Source organism: Panthera tigris, chromosome C1, assembly GCF_018350195.1.
Source record: "Panthera tigris isolate Pti1 chromosome C1, P.tigris_Pti1_mat1.1, whole genome shotgun sequence".
NCBI lineage: Eukaryota > Metazoa > Chordata > Mammalia > Carnivora > Felidae > Panthera > Panthera tigris.
Window position 1 is genome coordinate 28176042 of NC_056667.1, and position 26034 is coordinate 28202075.

The window sequence follows — 26034 nt, forward strand, 5'->3', positions numbered from 1 at the left end:
AGCGGGAGGTGCTGGCCCCGCTTTCACCAGCCAAGCAGGGTGGAGGTGGGGGCTGGGTTTTCAGCCAGAGCAGCTGGGGCTGGGCCACCCTCCGCCACTGGAGTAGCTGTCCCAAAGAGAGCACCCCCGCCCCCCCCCACCCCCAGACTTCCTTGCAGACTAGAGCAAAGGCCGTGTGCCACATCATCCCCTGTCCCCATCAGGGATACTCCACAGGCTCTCTCTGCCATTTCTCTTCCTCCAGGAAAGACTGGGCTTCTCTCATTGACCCACAGGGAGAAGCAGACCCTACCGTCCATGAGCTCGGGGCAGTGGGGATGCAGAGAGCAATCACGGGTCCCCCCCCCCCCACCCCCCGCCCCAGTCCATGTGAGCATCTGATACTGCAGGATGGGGTTAAGATAGTTGGTGGGACATGCCCTTCGGGTAGGTCGGTAGCTTTGTCAGAGGTCAAGGCAATAGGGGCCAGGGGTGGGGAATTACCATGATGTCAGGCCCAGGAGCTCAGACCTTGGGCAGAGCGGATGAGAAGGTGGTGGTCGGGAGCTGCAGTCTGACATATCGGTAGGAGACTAGAACTAGGAGGGACGCCGGAGGTCAAGGTCACAAACCCTAAGGCCTCCAGGGGCCGGCCAGGGAACAAGGAGGCGAGAGGCAGCTGAGTGTCGGCAGTGGGTAGTGGTGGGGTGCTGTTGGATGCAAGTTCCAAGTCTGTAGGGTACCCTGTGCTGGAGATAACCTCTGTGGTCATGGTCAGAGAAGTTCAGGGCTCAGCTGGGGACAGAAGCAGAGGTTTTCTCTACAACACTCTGCATACTGTACTAAGCCTGCGCTCGCTGGGGACCGGATGTAGAATCGGTAATAGTAATTAGTAACAATAGCAGCTACCATTTGGCACGCATTTATATGTATTAACGTATTTGTATTAATTACCCAACAAATTACAGAATATAAATTATTCATTTATTGACTTGTCTTCATGAATCACTCCGCCTCTCAACTCTACGGAGTAGACACAGTTACCACCATCTCTCTTTTTCAGGTGGGGAAACTGAGGCATGGAGCGGTTTAGGCAGTTTTCCAGCGTCACACGGCTGGATAACAGTAAAGCCAGGGCTCAGACCTGAAGGTTTGTGGTCTTTTTTTTTTTTTTTTTTTTTTAACATTTATTTATTTTTGAAGGAGAGAGAGAGAGACAGACGGAGCGTGAGTAGGGGAGGGGCAGAGAGAGAGGGAGACACAGAATCCAGGCTCTGAGATGTCAGTACAGAGCCCGATGCGGGGCTCGAACTCACTAGCTGTGAGACTGTGACCTGAGCCGCAGTCTAACGCCCACCGACTGAGCCACCCCGGGGCCACCGGAAGGTTTGAGCTCTTAGCCATCACAGTCTTGCCCCGGCATCCTGGTCACACTGCATGACCCAAACGGCTGCTGGGCTACTGTCTGCCTGAGACGACAGACGGTGGGCCAAATGGAGCTGCGTGCAGACTAGGGGCCGAGACGGGCTTCTCTCCTTCCCTATCTTCCTGGGTGCCTGAAGGCCAGTGCGACCCTGCGGGTGGAACTTCCGGCAGGGGACTGAGCGCATCAGGTAGGGGGCTTTGCAAGAAGCTGTGAGTGCTGACAGAGAAGGGCCTAGGATGTCTGCTGGATCCTGCCTCTGCTGGTGTAGACAAATCCTGTGCACCTTTGCGGAAGGGTCTTATGCCCTTGAAATCAGGCTGCTGCCATTTTAATAAAATTCACGCCTGTGGTCTTTCAAGTTGTGTGTATCCTGTATCCTGCTGGTAGATTACCTCTAGCTGGTCGCTCACTTGAGGGCATTGTTTTGTGGCTGAATCATCTCGGCTCACTTAATCACCCTTCTTCCCAATCTCTTAGAGCACACCGGTTTTACCGTTTTTAATCTTGCCTTGTGAAAAGTGTTTTATTTATATCTCACATTTTATGCAGTTCTGTTTTTAATCTTTTACCACCTTTTTATTATTTTATTTTTCCCCTTTTAAATTTTAGCTTTGTCACACTCGTATCCTTTTGCTTTCTGACATGTGGTTTTACATTTTTTACCTTGTCTAGCTGGAGCCGTTAATTATTTATTTTAATTTCTCCTCTTTCCTGATGGCTTTCCTTTTCATCTGGTTCCTTATTTTCATTTTTCTCATTATTATTTTCCTTTTAACCTTTGTATTTTGTTCCCTTTCAACTCTCTCCTTTTCTATTTTCCTTCCCATCAGTATCCCTTCAATTGCTCATCTGTCTTTAATACCTTTGTTGTTCTTTTTTATTTGTTTCTTTTTAATCTTTTATATATACATATATATATATATTTAATATAATTTTCCCTCATTCCTGATCAAATCTTTTGACTTCCTGGTCTCAGCAGTCTGATTTTCATATTTAAAAAATATTTCTTTTTTAACGTTTATTTATTTTTGAGACAGAGAGAGACAGAGCATGAACGGGGGAGGGGCAGAAAGAGAGGGAGACACAGAATCTGAAACAGGCTCCAGGCTCTGAGTGGTCAGCACAGAGCCCGACGCAGGGCTCAAACTCACGGACCGTGAGATCATGACCTGAGCCAAAGTCGGAAGCTTAACCCACTGAGCCACCCAGGCGCCCCGATTTTTATATTTTTTTAGTTAACAACAATTTAATCAATAAAGGCAGGCAGGATGTACGGTGTTGGGGAAGATGCCTGGGACAGGGGGGTTCATCCCCAAACCTGCGCGGCAGGTGTCTCCCCAGCCCTCTCATCCTGGATCCGGCTCTGTCGGCAGTAGGTCCAGAACCAAGGTTAGGACTCCATCATCTTTAACATGGATCCTGTCAACGGTCATGACCCTGAAGACTGGAGGTGAGACCCACAGGCTATAGTTGCTCTCTAGAAGCTGCTGGTGTCCCCGTGTCTGCTGCTCACTGGGAGAATGGGGCTGAACTCCTATGTCCCTTCCTGCCTGGGGGTGTCCACCATTTGTCCACCAAGCATACGTCTGGTGAATCACACTAGAGAGAGGACACAGGACCGTTCATCAGGGCCTGGCTCAGCTGCCTCCCACGGGAAGCAGGTGGGGCCACCCCATCTTGGCATCATGGAAGGTCCAGTGCCCAGCCCCACTCCCAGGTTCCATTCTGGGGCAGCCTCATTTTATCTAAGCCCTTCAAACCAGGTTGAGCCCTCTTTTTTGTAGAAGATTTGCTTTTTTCATATTGTATTTATTGTATCGTATTGTATGTGCTTTTAATATAAGGAGAAGCTCCCTGAATCGTCCTCAAAAGGTCTTTGGTCAGGATCCACCAGGCTGTGATCCTGTCCCCAGTGTGGCCCAGCTTGGGTCCCCAAGAGCAGTGCTGTGTCTCTGAAAGGGTGGGCCCTGAGTCTGTGGATGCTCTGGAGGCCTTCCAGAAGGGGCCAGTGCAGTGGAGAGGGCACAGCACTGGCCAGTCAAGAGGCCAGTGGCGGGGGTATGCCCTTCTGCCCACCCTGAGCTCTAAGGTGCAGAGAGCCTGGGAGATGCCAAGAGCCACTCCTTGGGTCAGAAGAAGGAGGTGCTATTCAGTCCTGGTGAATGGAGGGAGGGTGACATGTAGAGTGGCCACAGAGGAGAGCTCTCAGGATGGGACACCATGGACCGTGGCATGTGTGTGGGCTCCCGGCACCCACTGGGCTCTCTGGGTGTGGCCACAGTACCCACCAGAGCTGTGGGGACCACTGAGAAGGACCTTTTCCTTGGGAACTGAGGTAAAGAGGTGGACCCTCAGTCCTGGTGCAGAGGACAGGCTAACCTCTTTCCTTCTACCCCTTCGTGGTTCGTGCTTGGGCTCAGGGGTGGGTGGGGGCAGGGGGATAAATGCAAACACACAGGTCTCCGAAGATCGGCTTCCAAGCAGTTCTCAGACGGCCAGAGGACCAGCCCCCTCTGCCTTTGGGAATAGGCCTCTGAAAGCCACCCCCTGGGCTCTTTGGCCTGTGGCCACAAGCAGAGCTGCTGTGCTCCAACTGCCGAGGGCTTTCTGAGGGACCCTCAGCGCTTCCACTTCCCCCATCTTCCAGCCTCGCAGCAGCCCCCTGAGCGGTGCCCGGTCTGGGCTGGGTGGGGCGACGGAGGGGCCTCTTCAGCCCGTCCCTGGCTCACACAGTCCCTCCCACAGGGCTGCAGGCTCTTACCAGCACGGTGGTGACGATGAGGGACCTGTTCGTCAGAGAGTCGGTGACATTCGGGCCTCGGCCTTTGGCGACCTCCGTGATGTTGAGCCCCTCCGCAGGACTCCACACCCCAACCTGGATGGACAGACAGACGGGGAAAAGGGGCTGAGTCCTCAGACGGCCAACAAGGCCATCATCTCCTTCCCATTCTTGGTGAGCATTGTCGTCACGGCTGACAGGCTGTGAGCTAACTCCTGACAACCTTCTTGCCTCCCTTCTTCTTGGAGGAGGCGCCCAAGGTGTGGAGTCTCTTGAATTCCATCACCTCCCCCTTGCTGGCTGGAGGGGAAAATGCAGAGGAGAAGGGGAGTGTAAAAACAGCCCAGGGACCTCAGCCTGGGGTGGAACAGATACACTAAGAAATCAGGGGTCCTGGGTCAGGGCCAGTCCTACCCCAGGACAGAGCCACTCTGATCCTGGTGGGCCTCCTTCCTCCTGGGGAAGACGCGGGGCACCCAGCTGCTCACTCACTGGGTCTCTGCCCTGGTGCCACTTCCCGGGGCCAGGACACCCTCCAAAGCCCGGAACAGGGTCTGGAGCAAGGGGGATGTTCACCCAACATTCTCGGACTGGGTTAATGGGTGATGAGATGTGTCCCATGCAGGAAGGCAGGCTGGGCAGGAGCTGGTCTTTGGCAGACCAGAGAGCGGAGGGCCCTCACTGCGGGCCTGGTTGCTGCTGGGTTTGAAGGCAGTTTGCTTTGTGGTTTTACTTCTAAAGTTGGCGGATATCCTGGCCAAGGTGGCATAATCTGTCTCTCCACGGTGCCCTAGTTGCTATCAGGCCTGAGGCTGGAGGACGCCAGGGAAGATCAAGTTTACCAATCATTGCCTTGGGCCTCATGAAGGTCCCACTCTGCCCAGCTCCCCCGACTCCCCTTCAGGTCCCCTCCCTCAAGGAAGGTTTTGGCATGCCCATTGTGTCCTTGGCCTAGCTGGGGGGCACTCGGGAAACTTAATCAATTAAACAGAGAGGCCAAATGCAAACATCCCATTAAGAGAGCTGTGCAAAGCAGATAGCAGACAGACATGTAATTATGCCTGGGTAATTCTGCCTTAATCCTCCCAGAGCCACCGGCTGGAGCTGGCTGGATCAGCTATGACCCGGCTTAGCAAACAGAAGTGATGATACAAGAGGCAGGGCGGCTGTGTGGGGACTTAGCACCCTCTCCAGGCAGGATTTCTGTCCACGCAGACCCCCTAGAGCCAAGAGAAGAGACAGGCAGACCGCCTCAAAGTGGGCCCAGCCCATGAGGGGTCCCTAGCAGTACACCCGGGTGCCCCATACACATCTGTCCAGTGATTCCTGAGCAGCTGGAACCCTCACCCCAGAAAGCACCTACTGACTTCCCACTGCATGCCTGGCTAGATCCCGGGAGTCCTGGGGAGGCGAGAACACTTAGGACGGAGGAGGACCCAGCCTCTACAGGCTGTCTGCCCACCACTCCCTGTGGCTGTGACCGGGAGCCTCTGGAGGAGGCAGGTCAACCTTTGTCCGGGTATATAGTAGGAGGGCTTTTCTTGGGTGTTAGCTATCGTCACTCTGTCCTTGGAAGAGGGATGCTGTGATAGAAGGCTCAGATGGAAAGAGCTCTCATGATCCCATTACTCGCGTCTGCTGCGGGCATGGGAGCCGGTCGCACGGGCATACGTGGGTCTAATTGCCATCCTTAGAATTTTAGGCCATCTCCAGAGATGGACAGTTGAGAGAGCAGAAAGGAGATGCCACTTGAGTGAAAACCACTGCAGCAATACTGCTGGAGAAGGAAGGTCCACCCCCTCCCCTCCCACCCCCAGGCACTGCCGGAGTTTAAACAGGAGCTGGCATACCGCCCGGCGAGACCTTGTGGTGCGAGTAGGTTGGACCAACCGGTCTCCCTGATCTTAGGAGCAGAGGCCACAGCGCCTGTGCCTAAGGGACTGATGCTGTATGCAGAGGAAAGGTGGCGTTTCCCTGGCCACCCCTGCACAGGAGCCCCCATTAGTCTGTGGGACACTCAGGAGTGGGCGGAGTAAACTTGGCCACAGGTTGCAACCCAGCTAGAGCCACGTCTGTGCCTGAGGGAGCGACCCCAGGAGACAGAGGCCACCTCCACAGCCAGGGCCATCACTCAGCCAAAGGAGGGGCCAGAGGGAGTGGGTTTGACTGCACCACAGGGAATGTTCTGGGGCCAGTGGAGGTTGGGCGTGGAGAGGCAAGTTGTGTTGTTTCTCGGAGAGCCATAAAAGTCCAAGTCAGGGGCTGGAGCTTAACTCGGCACTGGTGGGGGAGACCATGCTGTGCTTTGGGAAGCTGTGTGTGTGTGTGTGTGTGTGTGTGTGTGTGTACACTGAGCATGGCTGCAGGCTCAGGGGTGGAGGTGGAGAGGCCAGGGCTGAGTGTTAAAACAATCCAAGGGAGGGAGTCCTGATCAATGGCAGACAGGGGTGGAGAGGAGAGGAATCTAGCCATCCTGAAGTCTCAGAGGCATCCAAGCTGGCCCCTCCCCAACTTCCAGGTTTTTGTTCACCCCACTCCCAGGCTGGTGGGAGAGGGTGTGGCTGACCCCCTGGGTCCTGAGGTCCCAGGAATTCGGAGAATTAGGGCTAATGTTGAATCTCCTCCCCAGGCCAGCAGCCTGACTGGACAGAATATGCAGAAGCCTCCCAGGGAGAATTGGCCTCATTTACAAATGTCTGATGGTAGCCAGATGGAGGCCCCAGAAGGGCTTGCTTTCTCATCAAAACCCCCTGAAATCATTGAGACCTTAGAAACCAAGAGTGAGATCAGAATTCATGTGCTTCAACTTCTCTCTAAGGATAAGAACCAACTGCATTTCCCAGACAAGCAATCATATTGCTTAATCTTTGCTTAAATGCCTCCAGTGACAGTGAGCTCACTACTCCCCAGGCAGCCACCCCCTGGTGGTTAGAGTTTCTGTTACCCAAAGTCGGGTCTGTCCCTCTGCGCGCCGCCCCCGCCCCAGCCTTTCATGACTTTTTCCAGTTAAGCATCCCTGGTGGCCCTTGCTCACCGGGCGATAGCCTGGGTGTCTGCCACGGCCAGGCCACTGGGTTCTGTACCCTTCCAGTCTGACCAGGCCTCCATGTTCTCCGAAGGGCCAGTGCACAGGCCATGCCAGGTCATGTCGAGCCCCCAAGGTCTTGTCCCCTCCCTCTCCTGAGCCCACACACCTTCTCCAGGCCGTCCTCCTTCAGGCTGATGATGTCCAGATCAAAATCCGTCCGTAAGCCACTGGTTTTGTTGAAAACAATCCGTCCAGTTAATCCTTCCCATTGAGCCTGCCGGAAGGGAGAGGGCAGAGCGGCAATTCCTCGGGCTCATAAATCATCATTCGGTACAACTGTACAATGCTTCATTTTAATTACTCTTTGCACTGATACTGTTCCCCCAAGACCATGATTAATTAATAATCACCTCCATCATTGCTCGGGCTGTGGTGCGAGCCAGCGATTTCCATAAATTCTATTATGCTCTTTAGCCAGCTTTACATTTGCACCTTCTCGTGTACAACATCGATCTCAGACGCACTCAAATGAGCCCTCGCCTTGAAGCCAAAGAGGAGGGGAAGCCCGTGTCAGGTCCCCAGAGAGGGGCAAGGAGGAGGCAGGCGGGCGGCTTGGGGCAGGTGACACCTACCCAGAGGTGGAAAAGCCAAGGGGCCGAGCCAGCCCTGGCGGTAAGACCAGAGGCTTGGAGTAGAGCAGGAGGAGACCGAGAAGTCACCCCCACCGCCCCCGGCCCCAGCTCCACGAACGTCAAGGTTAAGAACTCTGGGGTCAGAATGCCGGGTCCAACCGCAGTCAGCTGTGCAAACTTAGGAATTCTAGGTCACCTCTCTGCCTCAGTTTCCTCATCTACAAAACAGGATTCATAATTGTACCAAAACGCCACGGGGGGTGAATGGAGATAAAGCCCATAAAATACTTAGGACAGTGCGTGGTACCACCCGAGCCCTTGAGCTCATGGTCACTTCTGTGTATTGTCATTAACATCGTTAACACAGAGAGAGATGCAGAGAACATGCAGGACCCAAGCTGAGAAAGTCCCACTCTTCTAGATCAGGGGTGAGCAAGCTACAGCTGGTGCCCCATAGGCCTGCGGCCTGTTTTTGTAAACAGTTGATTAGAACACAGCCACACCCATGTATTTACTTATTGTCTTTGGCCGCTTTGGAGCCGCTGCCTCAGGCCTGGATAGTTACAAAGAGACCATCTGGCCCACAAAGCCCAAATATTTACTATCCAGCCCTTTGCAGGAAAGGTTTGCTGACTCCGTTCTAGAAAATACCTTTCCTGTGGACCCAATGCATCCCTGCAAAGTACTTCACACGGCTCAGAGCATGTAACCTCCACAGCAGCCCTGCAGGTGGGCCAGGTGAGGTCACGATTCCCATTTTACAGACCAGGAAGCAGGCCAGGAGGGCCAGGCGCATCACCCAAGCTCCCAGAGGGGGTCAGAGCTCCGCGCTGCAGCTGGGGTCCCAGGGCCCCACCCCTCAGGCTGGAGCCCCGTCCTTTCTCTCCCTTCTCCAAGGAGGTAGGAGGCAGCCAGCACACGCCTAAACGCCCCAATACCAACGGGCTTTCTGTGTCTGGGAGAACAAACCCATCCATCCTGGAGGTCCTGGGAACCAAGGGAGGCTGCAGGCTGGAGGTGGGGGAGGAAATCTGGAGCTCACACAGTCCACTGGGCTGGAGGAGGCTGGGGAAGGAGGTGCCAGAGAACATGGGGGCGGGGGAAGGTCTGATTACGGAAATGTTTGCTTTGCCAAGGTGGTTCCCAACCACACTGGGGTCATGACCCCCTGCAGGCTCTGAAAATGGCCCCAGGGCCTCTCCCTGGCTGAATGTCCCTGGCGCACACACTGGCACTCAGAACTGGACACCCAAGTTCACGGGACCATGGATCCCAGGAGTCCAAAATAAAACCCGTGGGCTCTCCAAGCATTTGGGCAGCTCTAAGGCCCCAAGGTAAGTGTGCAGATGAGCCAGCCGGTAGACCGACCGAGGCAGAGGGGCGGGGCTTGGAAGGGGTCCGGGAAGCTCTAAGACAAGTTGGACAGAATGCGGGCTTTGCACAAGTGATCCAACCTCTCTGAGCTTCAGCAAGGGGAAAATGATCTATTTCACAGGTGTTCAAAAAGATGTATAAAGTGCTTAGCACAGTGCCTGCCATCTACGATCCCAGCTAAGTGCTATACGGTATTATTTCTCCCTTGGATTATAGGGCTGGTGCTTAGCTGGGAGGAAGGCTGGGGGCTTGGGCCAGGGCCTGAGGCCTCAGTAGAAATCCTGTCATAGAGGGCTAACTAACCCCCTTTCCTGAATGTGCTTTGTCTCATCACAATCCTGCCAGGTGGGTGTCACTGTCGCCCCCATTTTAGGATCATAGACACAGAGGCTCAAAGAGGGGCTGAGCTATAGAAAGCTGCACGGGATGGTGGTGCAGGACAGAATCCGGGTCTGCAGGAACAGAGTTGAAGAGCGTGGGGTCACCATGCCCAAGTTCAGTGGGGGAGGCTTACAGAGCCTGGGGGGCTGGAAACGGGGTTGGGGACAGAGACTAAAAGATCAGACAAGGTGAAGACCACTGTTTATAACTTCACAGGGAGGCTCAGCTCCCCTCCGGCTGGCTGGCTCCCCCCTCCTCTGCACCCTCAGGCTATCTCCTGGCCCCCAGGGGAAATCACAGCAGGTGCCTTCAACCTGCACTTCCTCCTTGTCAGCTCTGGAGGAATTAAATGCCAGCAGGGGGGCACGGACTGTCTGTGGGCGGGTGGGCAGGGCCAGGGCAAGGAGCCACTGGCAGCTCCTCCCCGTGACATTTCCCGGCCTGCCCGCCCCTTCCAGCCACCGCTCAAGACTCACTAAATGAAAGATGCTTCACACGCTCTGAACTCCGGCCTGGTATTTTCCAGCTCCTCTCGGAAATGCCAAGTCTTTAAAATGATTTACTGTCACGCAGTCAGAGAAGGAGACGGGCAACTTGGAAACGGTCTGAGGGAAGACTTGTGCTGGGCTCAGGCAGGGCACGGGGGTCCCGGTCCCGGGCAGAGGTGGCACTGTGGGCCAGCCACGCGGCTGCTCGGGGCCTCCATCTCCACCGCCCTCAAATGCAGGTGGCACAAACGTGTTTCTGAAAGGGCTCTGTAAGGGTGTGAGTGGTGAGGGCCACTCACTGGGGCAGCGGCCAGGAAACAGGAAGTACACCGGTGTGGGCCAGTCAGCCCCAGGAGGGAGAAGGGGCCCCTTTCTACGGGGCGGGTGGTGACGAATCTGCTCCCTGTAGGGTTTTGTCACTGAGCCTCAAAAATTCCAACGGGTGAGGGGTAGACAGGGTGGAGGTCCCCGAAGCTATGTGGCCCAGAGATCCTCGTGAGCTGGAAACCCAGCATGGAGAAGAACCCATAGTCATGGCAGTTGTGAGGACAGTAACTGCAGCCAATCTGTTCAGCATCTGCTCTTGCCACGCTCTGTCCTGAGTGCTTCACCCACACCATCACCCACCTCATCCTGCAACAACCCTAGGAAAATCTCCAGGGTACAGAGACAGAGCTGAGGCACAGAGACATTCAGTAGCTTGTCTAAGGTCACACAGCTAAAAAGTGGTTAAGCTTCAAAGCCACTTTTGCTTGGCTCGTAAGGGTCCCAGGGTCGTGGCTCGGGTCACCGACCCCCTCACGCTGGCCTCTGACCGCTCCGTCGGAGGCCTGCCGAGGAAGGAGGCACAGGGGGCTGAGAGTCGGGTCTCAGAGTTCCCCGAGAACAAGCCGGTGATCGCTCAGGCCAAGCAGGCCTGCTCAGGGCACTGGACAATCAGACTTCCTCTGCAGTTTTGAGGGGCTGGATGAGAAGGGACCATCATGGTCTTCTTATACCAAAATATCCGACACTGGATGGAGCCCCTTTGAGGCGTGAGGGAGCTGGTCCCAAGGGCTTCGTGCCTCCCTCACCATGATGGTGGGGTGACATCTGCCAGGAGAGGAAACGGACACTTGGGGACATCTAGGACCATGCGTGAAGGCACACAGCTGGGAGAGGCAGAGACAACTCCACAGGCATGTGCATCAAACTACAGCCCATGTCCCGTCCCCATTCCTTTTAGCGCTGTTCCCAAGTGGTGGTGGTGACCTCGGGACTTGGGGGAAAGCTAACTGTCCACTGAGAATAAGGTGGTGGGTCTGTTACTGGCCCTCCTGGAGCTGCCTTCCTTTGCACGTGGGATTACATTCCTGAATGCAAGGGCTTGCTTCGTGTCTGCCCCCTCCCTAGGCTGGGAGCTCTGGGAATGCGGGGGCTTGTCTGTCTCAGCCCCACTGGATCCCAGTGCAGGGTTCTGCGCCTGGCACCCAGCGGGCCCACCACAATCAGCTGCTGAATAAATGAATGAGCGCTCAAGGCAGCCTGCCTCATTTCTGGTCCACTGTGATTGCTACAAAGAGATCGTCTACACAGCCCTCCTGGAGGGCTTCCCCCCGCCGCACTCCGTGCTGCCTCGACGTGGTCACTCCCTCTGACCCAGGATAACCCTGCCTGGATCTCGTCCCCAAGCGGTCTTCCTCCACCAGCTACTGGGATTTGCCTCTGCCCACGTCCTGGGCTAGATGCTTTGCGTCCAGTTTCACACGGTCTTCTAAACAACACGGAGGTAAGGACTCTTAATGCCCATTTTACAGTCCAGGAAACTGAGAATCAGAACGTTAATCCTCTCACCCGAAGGCACACAGCTAATCGTGATGCAGCCAGGATGCCTGGCCCCGGCCTTAGCTTCCCCCGCCTGTAAAATGGGAATGGTAAACTGCCACCCACAGCTTACAAGGACAATGGTGACGGAGAGTCCTTCGAAATTATCCGTTGGCACTACGTGTTTCAATGGTCATCTGAATAGCAGGATGGATTTCTGCTCTCTGGTTCCTCTGAATCAGCCCCACGGATGGGACTTCTTCACAGCCGCTGTGATGCCAGGAGAGCAGAGTCCCAGAGGGCCCACGACACGAAGAGGAGTTTGGATGGCTGATTATGATCTACCCAGCCTCCTCTGCCCTGGCACCGCCCTGAGCCCTTTCCACACGGGGTCTCATCTCCACTTCACAGCATCCCTGTGACTGGGCATGCTTCGTACCCCATTTTGCAGATGAGCCAGTCAAGGCTCAGCAAGGTTCTCTAGCTTGCCCAAGGTCACACAGCCCGAGGCAGAGACCCTCATGTCTTGTATCAGAAAGCCAACGCAGGTCCTGCTGACCGTGTTGACCGCCCACGGAGAACCTCCTACACGCCAGGGCCTTTGCCTCTCAATCCCCCTGTAAGAACGAGCCCGTCAGGCCCATTTTCCCCCCAAGGAAACTGAGGCTCAGAGAGGAGAAGCACTGAGGCCGGGTTTGTGCGGACTGGAAATGGGTTCTGCCTGACTCCCACACCCGGGCCTTTGCTCTGCAGCTCTGCTGACCCCATGCTGATCCCCAGGGGCAGTGGGGGGAGGCCCTGGCTGGGGGAGGTGCAGGGGAACACTCACCTCCTTGATGAAGTTCATGAAGCGGCCGCCAAAGCGCCAGGCCTTGTGCCGATGGCACTGCAGGGAGTTCACGGTCATCTGGGGTGCCCGCTGGTAGCACACGGACACGATGTGGACGGCGTCATACAGTAAGGCCGCGTCAGTCTGCAGGGGAGGGCCCGGGGCCTGCCTGAGAGCAGATCCCAAGCCCCGAGAGTCCTCGGCCCAATCTGCTCTGTCCCTTTTCCCCTCCCTCGCCAGACACGAGGGGTCCGGGTGAGGGAAAGGCCCACGGTGACCCCGTCCACGCCCCCAGCGAAGGCCAGACTTGGGTGTCCCTGCTGTTCCACAGACACTCAACTCCCACGCTCTGCAGCTCAGACCTTCTCCCTCTAGGCCCTCTCACCCCATCCCACCGCTCCTGCTGCTCCCCTAGGCCCTGCCCACACCTTCTCCCTTCCCGCTCCCCAGCCTTCGGCTGGTCACAGCCGAGGGTCCTTATCCCCGCGCTCCGAAACAATCCGTTTACAAGCCTCCACTACCACCTTTGGTGTGGGACTGTGTCTGATTCCTTTGTGTTCCCAGAGCCTAGTCTAAGGTCTGAGGAAGGGAAGTGGTGGGAGGGGAGAAGAGATAGGGAGGATAGAGCGAAGGGAAGAAGGATGGGAGGAAGGAAGAAAAGATAGAAGAGGGAAAGGAGAGAGAAGGACAGGGAAAGGGGAGACCCCGGATCTGACCCGCCTGGCTGGAATACCATCATCACTCCGTCCAACAGGCCGGACTCTGCCCGGGGAGCCGCCTGCAGCCTCTCCATGGACCACTTCTCCACGATGGCCGAGACATGGGGGTTGTCCACATTGAGGATCCGGAACCCTGTCAGGTTCACCCCTGAGTAGCGGTAGGGCTCCAGGTCTAATGCATATAGATCCTTGACGGAGAGAGGTTCGAGTAAATAACGGTGTGGCTGCTGTAAGCTCCACCCCGCCCCCCACCCCACCATCCCACACTCAGAGCCCCACCGTCCAAGGCTGCATCTCCCAGCAGAGCCCTGCTCTGCAGGGGGGAGGCTCAACGGTGACGGTGACGGTGACAGAGCACCTGCAGGAGCACTGATGTGGAATTGACGGGAACACCCTCTGCCTGCTGGCCGACCTCACATACTCACGGCCGGACCTCTGGCAGGTGGCTCAACCAATTTCTTCATCTACGGAATGGGGACTGTGGCGCTTTTATAGGACCCGGTGCAACAGGTCACATAAAGGCCCAGCCCAGAACATCACAGGAGCTTGGTAAAGGCCATCATGGTCATTCCCAACGATGGGGGAGCCCACTTTGGGAGCACAAAGAGCACTGGGTCTGGGCATCTCCAAGTTATCCAGAGGGAAGCCCAAGGGAATTATTTTATCTGCCCCCAAAAGACTAGTTGAAAACAGTCCTTTCTAGAGGTGCCTGGGTGACTCAGTCGGTTAAGCATCCGACTTCAGCTCAGGTCACGATCTCGCGGTCCGTGAGTTCAAGCCCCGCGTCAGGTTCTGTGCTGACAGCTCAGAGCCTGGAGCCTGCTTCAGATTCTGTGCCTCCCTCTCTCTCTGCCCCGCCCCTGCTCATACTCTGTCTCTCTCACTCTCAAAAATGAATAAATGTTAATTAAAAAAATAATAAAAAATAGACTAGTCCTTTCTAGCTTTTGCACAGTGAAGGAAACCATCAACAAAATGAAAACACTGAGCCGGAGAAGTACTTGCAAACTATATATCTGACAAGGCGTTGATACCCGAGATATATAAAGAACTCCTACAACTCAGTAACAATACCACCACCAAAAGCCAAAACCAGATTAAAAATGGGCAGTGAACCTGAAAACACATTTTTCTAAAGAAGACATCCAGATGGCCAACAGACACATGCAAGGGTGCTCAGCATCACTCATCATCAGGGAAATGCAAATGAAAACCACCGCAAGCCCTCACCTGGCACCTGTCAGAATAGCTAGAACCAAAAAAATAAGGAACCACAAGCGTTGGCGAGGACGCAGAGAGAAAGGAACCCTCGTGCACTGTTGGTGGGAATGCAAACAGGTGCAGCCACTGTGGAAAACAGTATGGAGTCTCCTCAAAAAATTACAACCAGAACTACTCTATGATCCAGGGGTTCCACTTCTGGGCATTTATCTGAAGCAAATAAAAAACCTAATTTGAAAACATACGTGCACTCCTGTGTTCACTCCAGCATGACTTATAGTAGCCAGGATGTGGAAGCAACCTACGTGTCCATCGACAGCTGAACGGATAAAGAAGATGGTGTCTACACACAGAGGAATGTAAGTCAGCCATAAAAAAACAAACAAAAAAAAAGACAAAATCCCGCCGTTTGTAACAACGTGTCTGGACCTAGAGGGCATTATGCTAAGTGAAGCAAGTCAAACAGAGAAAGACAGATACCGTATGATGTCACTTACGTGTGGAATCTAAAAAACAAAACAAAACAAACGCACAGACACAGAGAACAAACTGGTGGATGCCAGAAGGGGAGAGGGGTGGGGGTGGGGGGATGGGCAAAATAGGTCAAGGGGATTGAGAGGTACGAACTTCCAGCTATAAAATAAGTAAGTCACGGGGACGTAATGTGCAGCACGGAGAATGCAGTCAGTTATACGGTCATGACTTGGTATGGTGACAGACGGTCACCAAACCTACTGTGGGGACCGTTTTGTAATGTATAAAAATATTGAATTGCTATTTTGTACCCCTGAAATGAACATAATATCGTAGGTCAGTTAGAATTCAATAAAAAAGAAGAGTCTTTCTGCTTGGGACTCAAGAAATACCTCTGCCTTCTTCTCACAAGCCAGGCGTCTCACCCTTGCCTATGTCACAAGCCAGGCCTCTCACCCTTCGCCTCCTAGGAGCAGCTGGCCGACAGTCAGCCCGTCTGTCCGTGGCCAGGCCACATCCGGTCTGGTGCAATGGGTAGGCCCTGGCCGAAGGGCCAGGAAGACAAGCCTCAATGCCTGGAGCGGCCCAGCTCCGGCCCCTCCCTGCACTCCGGCTCTGTGGCAAGGTGGGCCGGTGAGGCGAGGAGGCAGAGGGGTTGGCGGGGGTGGGGGAAGGGGGGCAAGCCAGGCATTAAGAAAAAGTGGCAGGTGGCAGGGGCAGGGAGGTGGCAGGTGGTAGCTGGAGGAGCAGAGTTCTATCCTGTTAAGCAAAACTCCCCAAACTTGGAAATAAGGCGGAAGGGAATGTCGTAGGGAATGTCGTAGGGAAGCATCGCTGACCAGGCCCGTCCTGGATTCTGTGATGCTCTGGGAGAACGCACCTGGGCCTGACTTCACTCTCAGCTACTGATTAAAGGCCCAGACTCAAGGCTAACTTGGAGATCTTTGCCAACTGGAAAGATAAACCCCAATGTTGTGGTTTATTGCCCTGTAGGACATTAATTCACTGAGCCGTCTTACTCTGTGTTTTCCCCTCCAAATAAAAACTCAATCCCTCAAAAGCTCTTGGAGACCGTGTTGCCATCCTACTTGTTCCCTTGTTAATGAACGGAATCCATCTTTGATACGTGTTTATCCTATATTTGCGTGAGTCATTTTTTTACTTTTTGAAAATGTAACACACTATGATCCTCTAGAGTGGCCCCTTCCTACTAGTGGAGAAACTGCGTCCTAAGGTCCTCCTGGCCAGCTGCCTATCCTTTTCCATGCTCTGCCCTCATCAAGCCGCCTTCTGTCCTGGACCCCGGTCCATCCTCTTTCCTGGGTCCCTCGACTCAGACCCTCCATCCTGTGCTGGGAGAGCGGCAGGGCACCCCGTGGGCTGTACTTTTCTCTGCATGGCCACAGCCATCGGGAATAACACCCCAGCCCGTCACAGTCCAAGCTTCGGTTAACTCAGTGGTGGCTCGAGGAACAATGAGCCCACGGAGCAGGTTATCCACATGGTGCTGGCGTCCTCCTGTCTCCCAGATGTCCCTGATTGATGCTAAACTCCTGCTGCTTCCGCTGCACCCCCAGAATGGGCTTCTTCTGGGGTGCACTCTGTTGGTTTCCCCTTTGAAGGCTTAAGGAGTAGGGAGTAGCGGGGAGGTTTGGCACAGACTTGAACCGAGCAAGAAATGTCAGTCCTAGCCTTGCCCAAACAAATAGGGTGCTGATTCTCGGCCAGGACTTGGGACGGGGAAGGGGTCGGGTGGGAGCACGAAGCTGGGTCTTCAGCAGACGAGGGGGTCTCGCTGGGCTGGCCAGAGGGTGCCTGCCCCAGTCTCAGTGGGGAGCCCAGGGTGGGCACCGCGCTCAGCCCTGATGTGGAAGACATTGTCCCATCTCAGTAACCCCCTGCGAAGTAGCTGTTTAATCGTCTTCTCCTTTTACAGATGAGGAAGCAGGGTCAGGGGCATCAGACGACTCGCCTGCGGTCACGAAGCTCCTACAGGGCGGAGCAGAATTCGGACCCGGGGCCGTTTCAGTGGTGTGTTGGAGCTGGCTCCCACAGGCCCGTGGGAGCTAACTGTTCGCACTTCCTCCTGTCCCTGTGCAGGTCCAGTGACATCACATTGGGAGCTTAATACCAGCCACAGTGGAAGTATTCACACCAAGGAAATCAGAGGCACTACAAGTCCAGGGTCATCCCCCTTCCCCTCTGAGAGCTGGTTGTACATTTTTGTCTGTCTTATTCAAAAATTCCCGGGCTTTGCTGTCCCCGGTGGTTGCCAAACACACAATATGCATCAGGATGGATTCTGGAGCTTTTGTGGGGGGGCACGTATAAGCCATGGACAGTCTGGGGTGTGGCCCCTGGTTGTTGGGAGGTGAGGGGCAGACAGGAGTCCGGTCCTTCCCGCCTTACCCATCTTGGCAATAGAGAAACAATCACGACGAGCTAATAGCTACGAGCACCTGTCAATCTTACACCTCAGGCACCACTTAATTCGCATCTCCACCTTACACAAGGAGGGTGTTGTTGGCACCCCATTTTAAAGGAAGGAACTGAGGCACAGAGAGGTTAGGTTTCACCGCCGGGGAGCAGTGCAGTCAAACCCAGGAAGTCTAGCTCCCGAGCCCTCCCTCTGACCTGTGACCAGCCCTCAGTCCACACAGCACACAGAGGGGTCTTTCTGATGGATCAATCCACCCCCCTCACTCCCGTGTTTATGGATCCTTACTACCTTCTCAGAAGAAAGTGCAATTCTTTAGTTTACAAAGCTCTCCACCCCGCCAGCCCCACTTATCTTCCCACCCCCTCCCATGTTTGTTTCAGGAGCCAAACCACTTTCGCTCCCCTTTTCCTTTCCTTGCTGGCCCCCATCACACATCTCCTCATCCCTGTGCCGGCATTTGTGCATGTTCTTATCCTCTGGCTGGAATGTCTCTCTTCTCAACCCTCTTGGGTGGGCTATTCTCTGAGATCCAACTCAAGGGGCACCTCTTCCAGGAAGCCTCCCCTGACTACTCCTTTACACATGCACAACAGAGTGGGTCAGGGGTGCTTCCGCTCTTACCCTGGGACCTCCCGGCTTTCACCCCTCTGATGACAACTATCAGTGTCTATGTCTGTCACCCGAAGTGGAAAGAAGGGTCAGCCAGCTGAGCCGCTCTCTGGACACCCAAGCAGCACTGGGAAGAGCCTGGGATCAAGACTAGTGTTTCACATCCACCTCTCAGGGGGAGCTCTCAATGACGCTGGAGGTTAGGAGCAGTTTGGCAAATTGCCTGGGGAGGAGGGACAGACCCTTAAGGAGACTGCTTCAGTATCAAGAGATCTTCCCCAAGTCGCCTCTGAAGAAGGCAGGTAAGGGAAGATGAAGCACTTTTGTTTTGCAGAGTGGAGAACAGGGAGTTTGGGGCCAGAGCTGAACTGCTGGGGCCCCGGGAGAGAAGCTGAGCTCTGCCCCCAGGGGGCGCCCTCCTCACGCCGCCCCTGCACAGGCTGGTGGGGGCAAGGCACAGCCTCCTCTCTGACGTAGCGCTAACCTCATATCGAAGGCCTGAAGGATTGCCAAAGCATCAGCCTAGGGCCTCCGTGACTCTGGGGGAAGGGGGCATCTCTGGCCCTGTGGGGGCCTGGATGCTGGTGGCATCGGGCCTTCCAAGTCTACAAGATGTAGCATGTGGTCTGCTGACACTCTGAGCCTGGGAGGGAGCAAGCTGGGGTCACTGCTGGGGTCACCTCCCTCCCTGTCACCTTGAGCCCGGGGTACAAAGTGTGGTAGGACCCCTGGCACCAAATGTCCCTGCTCCTGTGACGCGAGGGCAGTGACGACAGGGCGCTGCTGAACAGGCCTCTTTGTCCGGCTCCGATTTTTGGTCCAAACTGCCCCTCGCCGAGACCCCAGGTGCCACGCACGGCGAACCGAGCGCAACCTTGCCGCTTGGCAAAAAGTTGCTGTTCTCGATGCCAAATGTTGACACGCCGAATTCAGTGTCGACGAGGGACCTTTTAGAAACATTCAGCATAACATAATAGACTAATTCATTAGCACCCCATGGGTCTGACTGGGTAGAAGCTGAAGCTCGGAAAACATTGCCTTAAGGAATGACAGATGAAAATATCTTTCCCATGATATAACTGTTATTGCCGGGAAGTGGCATTAATTGTGATTGCTTATCTATTAATTTATTATAATTCTTCTTCCACCTCCAGGCTTTTACCTACACATGACATGTACCAGGGGCTCAGCTGGGGCTGATTAACGCGGGGTTATCTGGGAATGGCTCAAAGCTGGCTGGCGCAGATACTGGCCGCTGGGGTAATTAAAATGTCTTCTGCGTGAAAGAAGCGAGTTTGGAGAATTTTTTAGAGGCGAGGAGTTGGTGACGTGGGTTTGCTAAGGGGAAGGAGAGAAATGGCAAATGCCACTGCCCTCCCCGATACAGCCTCGACTGACCAATGGGCAGCAAAGAGGCGGAATCACGAGGCCGACCCTGAAGCCAGCGGGGCGGGGAGGAGGATCCTGGGGCTGGAGCCGGAGCTGAAGCAGGACGTGGGCTGGAGCGGAGGGACCCGAGGGACACGGCTGATGCCCTGGCAGGCAGGCGGCCGGGGGCAGTCGGGAGACACGCTGGTTAGAGCCCCTGATACACGCGCGCGCACCTACTCGGCTGCAAATTGCAGAACTCTTTGTACGGCAGGGTTCCTCCCTGGAAAGATCGACTCTCCCTGCTCCTCAGAGAGGCCCAGGGAGCACGGGCAGTGGGCTGGAGAGACCGTGCACCAGACCGGAAGTCAGGAGCCACGGCCTCCACCACCGATCCACTGTGAGACTCTGGGCAAGCCACTCAACCTCTCCGGTCCCAGGTTTGCCCATCCATCGACGGGGAGCAAAAACTCTGCCGTGGAAAGAGGAAAACCAGCGATGTGGAGAAAGGGCTTTGGAACCTGTGAGGTGTGGGCAAGGCTGGGATTTGTGGAGGCTCCATTTCCCCTCGTTAGTGTCGACCACCGTGCCTGGACCATGGCTGCCGTGTGCGGCCAGGGGAGGCCAGCCATGACGTTGTGCGGGTTTTCAGGGCGACAGGTCTCCACAGGGACCTTTGGAGCTAGACAGCCCCCAGCTGGTAAAGATCCAGGCTCCGCTCCCTTTCTCGCGAGTGGCCGCTCTGAGCCTTGGTTTCTACTCTCCTGTAAAATCGGGACATCGTTCCTCCCTTGGAGAGTTGTTCTGAATTTTGCATGAGATGGGCGATGCTGAATACAGAGAAAACACGAGCAATTTAACACTTCTGTAGTACTTAATTAAACATCAGGCACTCAACATACTCAATGCTCTGCGTAACAATGCCATGAGGTGATGCGGTTGCTGTGGCCGTTTTGTGGATGGGAAAATGAGGCACAGAGAGGTGAAGTAACTTGCCCAGGGAAGCGGAAGAATCTCGACTTCTAAGTCAGGCAGGCTGGCCCCAGAGTCCACGGTCTTCACCGTGGCTATGACAAGGGTCTTGGTAACTTGACTGATTACTTTCTACTTTGTACTGTCGTTATTCATTCATTCAGGCATTAATGGCCACCTGCTGCCTGGCCAGGCACTATCTGGGCACCGGAGATGTACAGGTGAACGGGTCGCAGTGCTTGATCCCTACGTGCATGAAGGGAGCCTGTCAGCTGGTGGGCTTTGTGTTGGGTCCACCTCTGCACACTGTCTCCCACCCAAGTGCCCTGCTCAGTCCGTGGGGCTTTGAGAACATCTGTACGTGGCTGCTGGACAAGGGAGTAAACGGATGCTTGAATTAAGGAAATGAAAAAGAGAAGTGGACACTGTCTGGGGCCAGAGGAAACCCCAGGGCATTCCCTGCCCTGAGCCTCCCTCTAAGACCTCTAGCCTCGCCCCCAGGAGGGCAATGGCATTAACGTAAGGAAACTGGGGTCACTAGGGAGGTGCCGTCTCCAGAGTGTTGCCTGAAAGGTGGAGTCAGGCCAGAGGGCAAAGGGCCCGGACGTTGGTCTCCGCACCCCAGGAGCCCAGGAAGGGGTGCACGGGGCTGCCATGCCAGGGGACAGGGCCTTGGGCCCCTGGAATGTGCCCACCACACCTTCCCAGCCTTCCTCCTCTGCCTCGCTCCGGGCTCCAAACAGAGGTGAAAACATGGGAGACCTGGTGGCCTCATCCTCCAGCCTGCAATGACTTTCCAGCATACAGCACGGCATGGAAAAGTCAGCTTGGGTGGGCAGAAATCCAGCAGGGACTTGCGGGAGAAGGTGCCTGATCTCAGTCTCCAGTTTCCAGGATCCCATTCTCCCAGCGTGACTCCTGGCACGTCCCCAGGTCTGAGCTCTGGATCAAGAGAATGTGCAGGGTGGCCCCTGAGCTCTGCCACGGGCACAGGGTATGTGGGGGTGCAGGGAGGGGAGTAAGAAATGGTGTGCTGGCCAACGCTTAATAACCAGCTCTCAGGGGAGGGGAGGCTAAAAACTGTCATTTGTAGTCTTTGCCAGCTCCTGTGGCCCGAATATTCCTTCCACCATGGCTGACTTCAAGCCACCTACGTGCTATCGCTGAACGTGGATTTGTGAAGAGATGAACACAACGGGGTCTGGCAATCAGCCAGAGCGAGCCAGCCCCAAGCAATCCGGGGAAGCGCTAATGTGCCTCTTGCCTTTTGCTGATGCTGTTCTCTCCTGTGGAATCTCCTTCCCCTCTCTCCTTGGTGAACTCCTATTGATCCTTCAAGAACAACGTAAGCATCTGCTTTCTTGCCTCGAATTTCCCACCTTCCCTCGGCCCCTCCGTACCTGGTGTCTCCCTGCACTGTGCCCCACGGCCATCTGTCCAGGCCTGTGATGGCACGAGCCTGCCGAAGGACCTAGACACGGAGGTGCAGACCGCACAGGAGGGGAGCTCCTTGAGGCCAGGGCCTCAGTGCCAGTCGTCAGGAGAGACTCAGCGGAGCCCAGGTGCTGGGTAAGGAATGTTATCTGGGTCCCGGATGGATGAAGGAACACAGAAGCCTGCCGGGCTGATGCAGATGGCAGAAGCTCGTTTCAGTGACAGAACGGTTAGCCATGCTGTCACTTGCCCCAGAACAAGGCTGGATGGAACAGTCCCCCCAGGGCCCCCGGGAGGTGCAAGGGTGTCTGGCTCCACGCAGGGCGGCTGGGTGCTGGGGCCCCTTTGGCTCGGGGATCTCTTCATTCTGCTGATTTCAGGCCACAACTAATTATCCTAATGGGTTTAAATGGCCCTAAATGTTCTCGGAGTTTGGACAGGACCCATCTGGAGCCTGCAGGTGGGCTGGGCCGGCTGACAGTGAGTGGGGAGACTTTGGCGGGGATGCTACAGAAATCCAAAGTAGCAATGCCTGTTGTTGTGTGAGGCCTGAGACATTCGAGGCGAAGCGTGTGGGCTGGGAGGCCGGGGTCACCATAGTAAGAACAGCTAATACTTCCACAGCTCTTTGCACGAACCAGGCAGCGCTCTCAGCATTTTACTTAATCAGCACATTTAGTCCTCACAACCATCCTAGGGGGTAGAGGCCATGATCGTGCCCATTTCGCAGATGAAGAAACCGAGGCAAGGCCGTGGCTGGTAATCAGAGGGGCTTGTGTTCGCATGGGCAGGTCTAGACTCACTGCCCTCGGTCACAACACGATGTCACTTCTCAAAGTGGGCGGGCCACAAACATATCCCTGTGCCCCTGCCTGGGCCCACACCTAGAGCCTCAGGAAGCAAGGCCAGCGCGAATCTTCTCTAGCTGCAGCAACTGTCCCCACCAGGCTGACCTTGCTCCGAGGGGGTCCCACCCTGACCCGTGCCATGACCCAGCGGTACGTTACCAGAGTGGTGAAGATAAAGTGGTAGTACTCCGTCATCATGCCCATGGCCATGGCCTGCGGGAAAGCAGAACGTTAGCAACTTGCAGGGAGTGCCCGAGAAGCAGCCTCCCCACTTCCACTCCAGTGGTGAGGACTGGACGGACTGGTGGCGGGGGGTGGGGGTGGGGGTTGGGAGAGTCTGGCTCCTCGCAGGGAGGGGGCTGTTCTCTGAGACCACCTCCCCAAAGCGACAACGACCGGCTGGTAGACAGCGGCGGGTTTCACACGGGAGTGTCCGGGACAGTCACCTGGGACAGATTAAAACGCAGAATCTTGAGCCATACTCTGCAAAGATTCCGAATTCCGCAGGGCTGGGCTGGGCCCGGTAGTCTGGCTTTTCAGTAAGCATCTCGGGCCTGCCACACTTAAGAGAAATGCCGCCGGGATCAGCCCCAGACCGCCTCTGCCAGTGCCCTGACTCCACCCGGCGGAGCTCACCATCCTGGCTCCAGAGAGAGGTGTGGGAAAGCCCAGCCCCCACCAGCCTCCAGCCAGGCCTCAGGAGGAGGGGCTGTGGTCAGACTGAGAGCCTCCCAGGGGGGCCGAGACGGCTTCCCTGGTCCAGCTGACCACGAAGCAGCCCGCACGGCTGGAATTATTACCATGTACCATGAAGCCTGCATTGTATACATTATGTATTTTATTAGAAACCTATCATCTATAATAATTACCATAATGCATTTTCTGCAAAGATCTTCTGGGCCCACAAAGTGCTCTGGAGGAATAAATGTCACGGGCTCAAGTCCACTTGGAAAATGTCACTCATTCTCTCGCCCTCTTGGAGATTCACAGCCTGCTTCAGCAGGTTCAAGGCTCAGAAAAGGCTTCAGTAAATGGATGTATTTACCTTTGTGGGGTGCAGTGTATACCTGCTGAGCACAAAATCTCCACTTTTAATTCTGGATGTTTTCAAGTTAGGCAGATGTGGGGAGTAAATTTCGACTTTCTGGCTGGATGACCTTGGGTCCATTCCTTTCCCCCTGAGCCTCAGTTTCCTCACCTGTAAACTGGGCGTGATAATCCTTGCCACCTCCCAGGGTGGCAGTGAGGGGCTACATGGACACAGCACATAGTAACTCGGCGAACCGGGGTCGTGACTGTCTCTATTACTCCGTGATAGAAGGAAGCGCTGGCAGGTGCCCCGGGAGGAGGGTTAAGGGACTTCTGGGGAGTGTGGGTCTCCTCCATTGTGACTTTAAAGATGCCCCACACCGGGTGCCGACTGTGCACTGGACCCTGGGCTAGACTCTTTCTTTGCCTTGTCTCAACAGAATCCTCTGTCACCGGCTGAGGTAGGGATCGTTGGCTCCACGGACAGAGGAGGGGACGACCCCGGGGTCCCTCGCTCTTGGGCGCACAACACCCAAGGGCAGAAGCAAGATTCAAACCCCCAAACGAGCTATCTAACTGCTGTGTGAAGGAGCCTGGGGGAGGACAGAGGCGGCCAGAAGGCTTGGGCACCCCCTTGGCAAGGCCCAACTGGAGGCTGAGACCGGAAACCCCCCACCCCCCACGGACTTGAAAATGCCCCGTCCCCAGCTCAGCGCCCATCTCCCTGCACTCCGTGTCTCCCCCCGACCCCCCACCTGCCTCTCGCAGGGTCATGAGTATAGAGCCCCACGGAATGCCTCCTTCTATCACCAGGGACGCGTTCTGGGACCATATAATCGCCTTTTACACAGAGCGCCGGCTCAAATTGGAGTGTTTTGGGTTTCAGCTGCAGCACCCTCCAAGGGGGTTGTAGGCGATTTCGTTGTTTATTTCTTAGGCAGCTGGCAGACACTGCTCTTGTTCCCAGCATGCCATGCCAGGCTGCGTCTGGGAAGGAACAGAGGCCCATCCGGGACCGAGAGCCGCTTTCCTCCCCCACTGTCACTGCAAAGAGGAGCAGATGGTGCGGGGAACTTCAATAAACCTAGTGATAGGAAGAGTAACACCAAGTGCTGTGGGCTACGGGGAACTCATCACGGAAGAGGCGGTGAGGCACTCCTGGGGCTCTTCCCGCGACCCCGAGGCCTCTCCGTGCCTCCTGAAATGTTCTGTCCTGTGTGGCTTCAGGCCCTGCGCGGCACCCCGTGACCCCCACCTGCAGTGATGGCACCGAAGCTAGCATTCTCACAGCACCCTCCGGGTGCCAGGCTGGGCTCAACCCTGGTCTCATTCCATCCTCACACCAAGCCAGAGCTTAAAGACCGCACTGCGTCCCTTTTGCTGCTGCTCGAACGGGCTCGCAGAGGCCGGTTCCCATCGCCAGAAGGAAGCAGAGCTGGGGTCCAGCCGAACTCTGGCCGGCGTCACGCCCGAGTGTGGGAAAGGGAAGGCGGGGGGACGTGGCAGGCAGATCCCGACCATGCCTTCCATCCCTCCGGCTGGCCCGCATGCACGCACCTGCTTGAGGATCTGGGCGGCCATGGTGTGGCTGCAGTCGAAGATGATGCGGAATTCACGGCCCCGCTTCATCTCCTTGAGTAGGGGGCGTGAGTCATCGGAGTCAAGGGGGAGCTGGCGGATCTTCAGGCGAATGTTGTACCTCGATGGGGCCATGATGAGCTCCTGCAGTCGGATGAGCCCTGGGAGGCCCCGGGGTGCAAAAGACACATGTGTGCACACAGGTATACACAGCTGCGGGCATCTCGGGTGTCCACACACGCCTGCGGCCACAGGTCTGGGGACACACACAGACGTGGACGCGTGGCCCACAGAGATATGTGCATGTGCACGGACTCGGTTATGTGTCTGGACACAGGCACCGGGCTGTGCACACGCAAACACATGTTTACATGGACATGCGTACTTCGATACGGACATACGCCTGGGCTTGTTCACATATGTAAATAAGGGCGTGTGCAGACACAGAAACACATACGACACGTGCAGATCCAAAAGTAGGCACAGAGAGACAGCAAGTTCCCACTGACCACACCTACCCGCTCCTCTCTAAACTAGAAGGGGGTATACAGATTTACGGAGCCCAGACCCGAGACCACCCCTCTTCATCACCCCACCTGCAGCACTGGGAAGCGTGGGACCTG

At 55.6% G+C, this 26034-nt stretch overlaps 1 protein-coding gene across 2 annotated transcripts in view; it reads right to left on the reverse strand.

Annotated features, from left to right (window-relative positions):
* The window catches only part of GRIK3 (glutamate ionotropic receptor kainate type subunit 3), a 222595-nt gene that overhangs the window by 41046 nt on the left and 155515 nt on the right, over positions 1–26034 (reverse strand). For both annotated transcript variants that reach the window (XM_042996562.1, XM_042996563.1), the window contains exons 4-9: positions 25391–25572; positions 22964–23017; positions 13453–13626; positions 12720–12863; positions 7379–7486; positions 4167–4280 (exon numbers count right to left, since the gene is read on the reverse strand). In XM_042996562.1, the coding sequence (XP_042852496.1) occupies positions 4167–4280; positions 7379–7486; positions 12720–12863; positions 13453–13626; positions 22964–23017; positions 25391–25572 (776 nt within the window). The remainder of the gene's footprint in view (positions 1–4166; positions 4281–7378; positions 7487–12719; positions 12864–13452; positions 13627–22963; positions 23018–25390; positions 25573–26034) is intronic.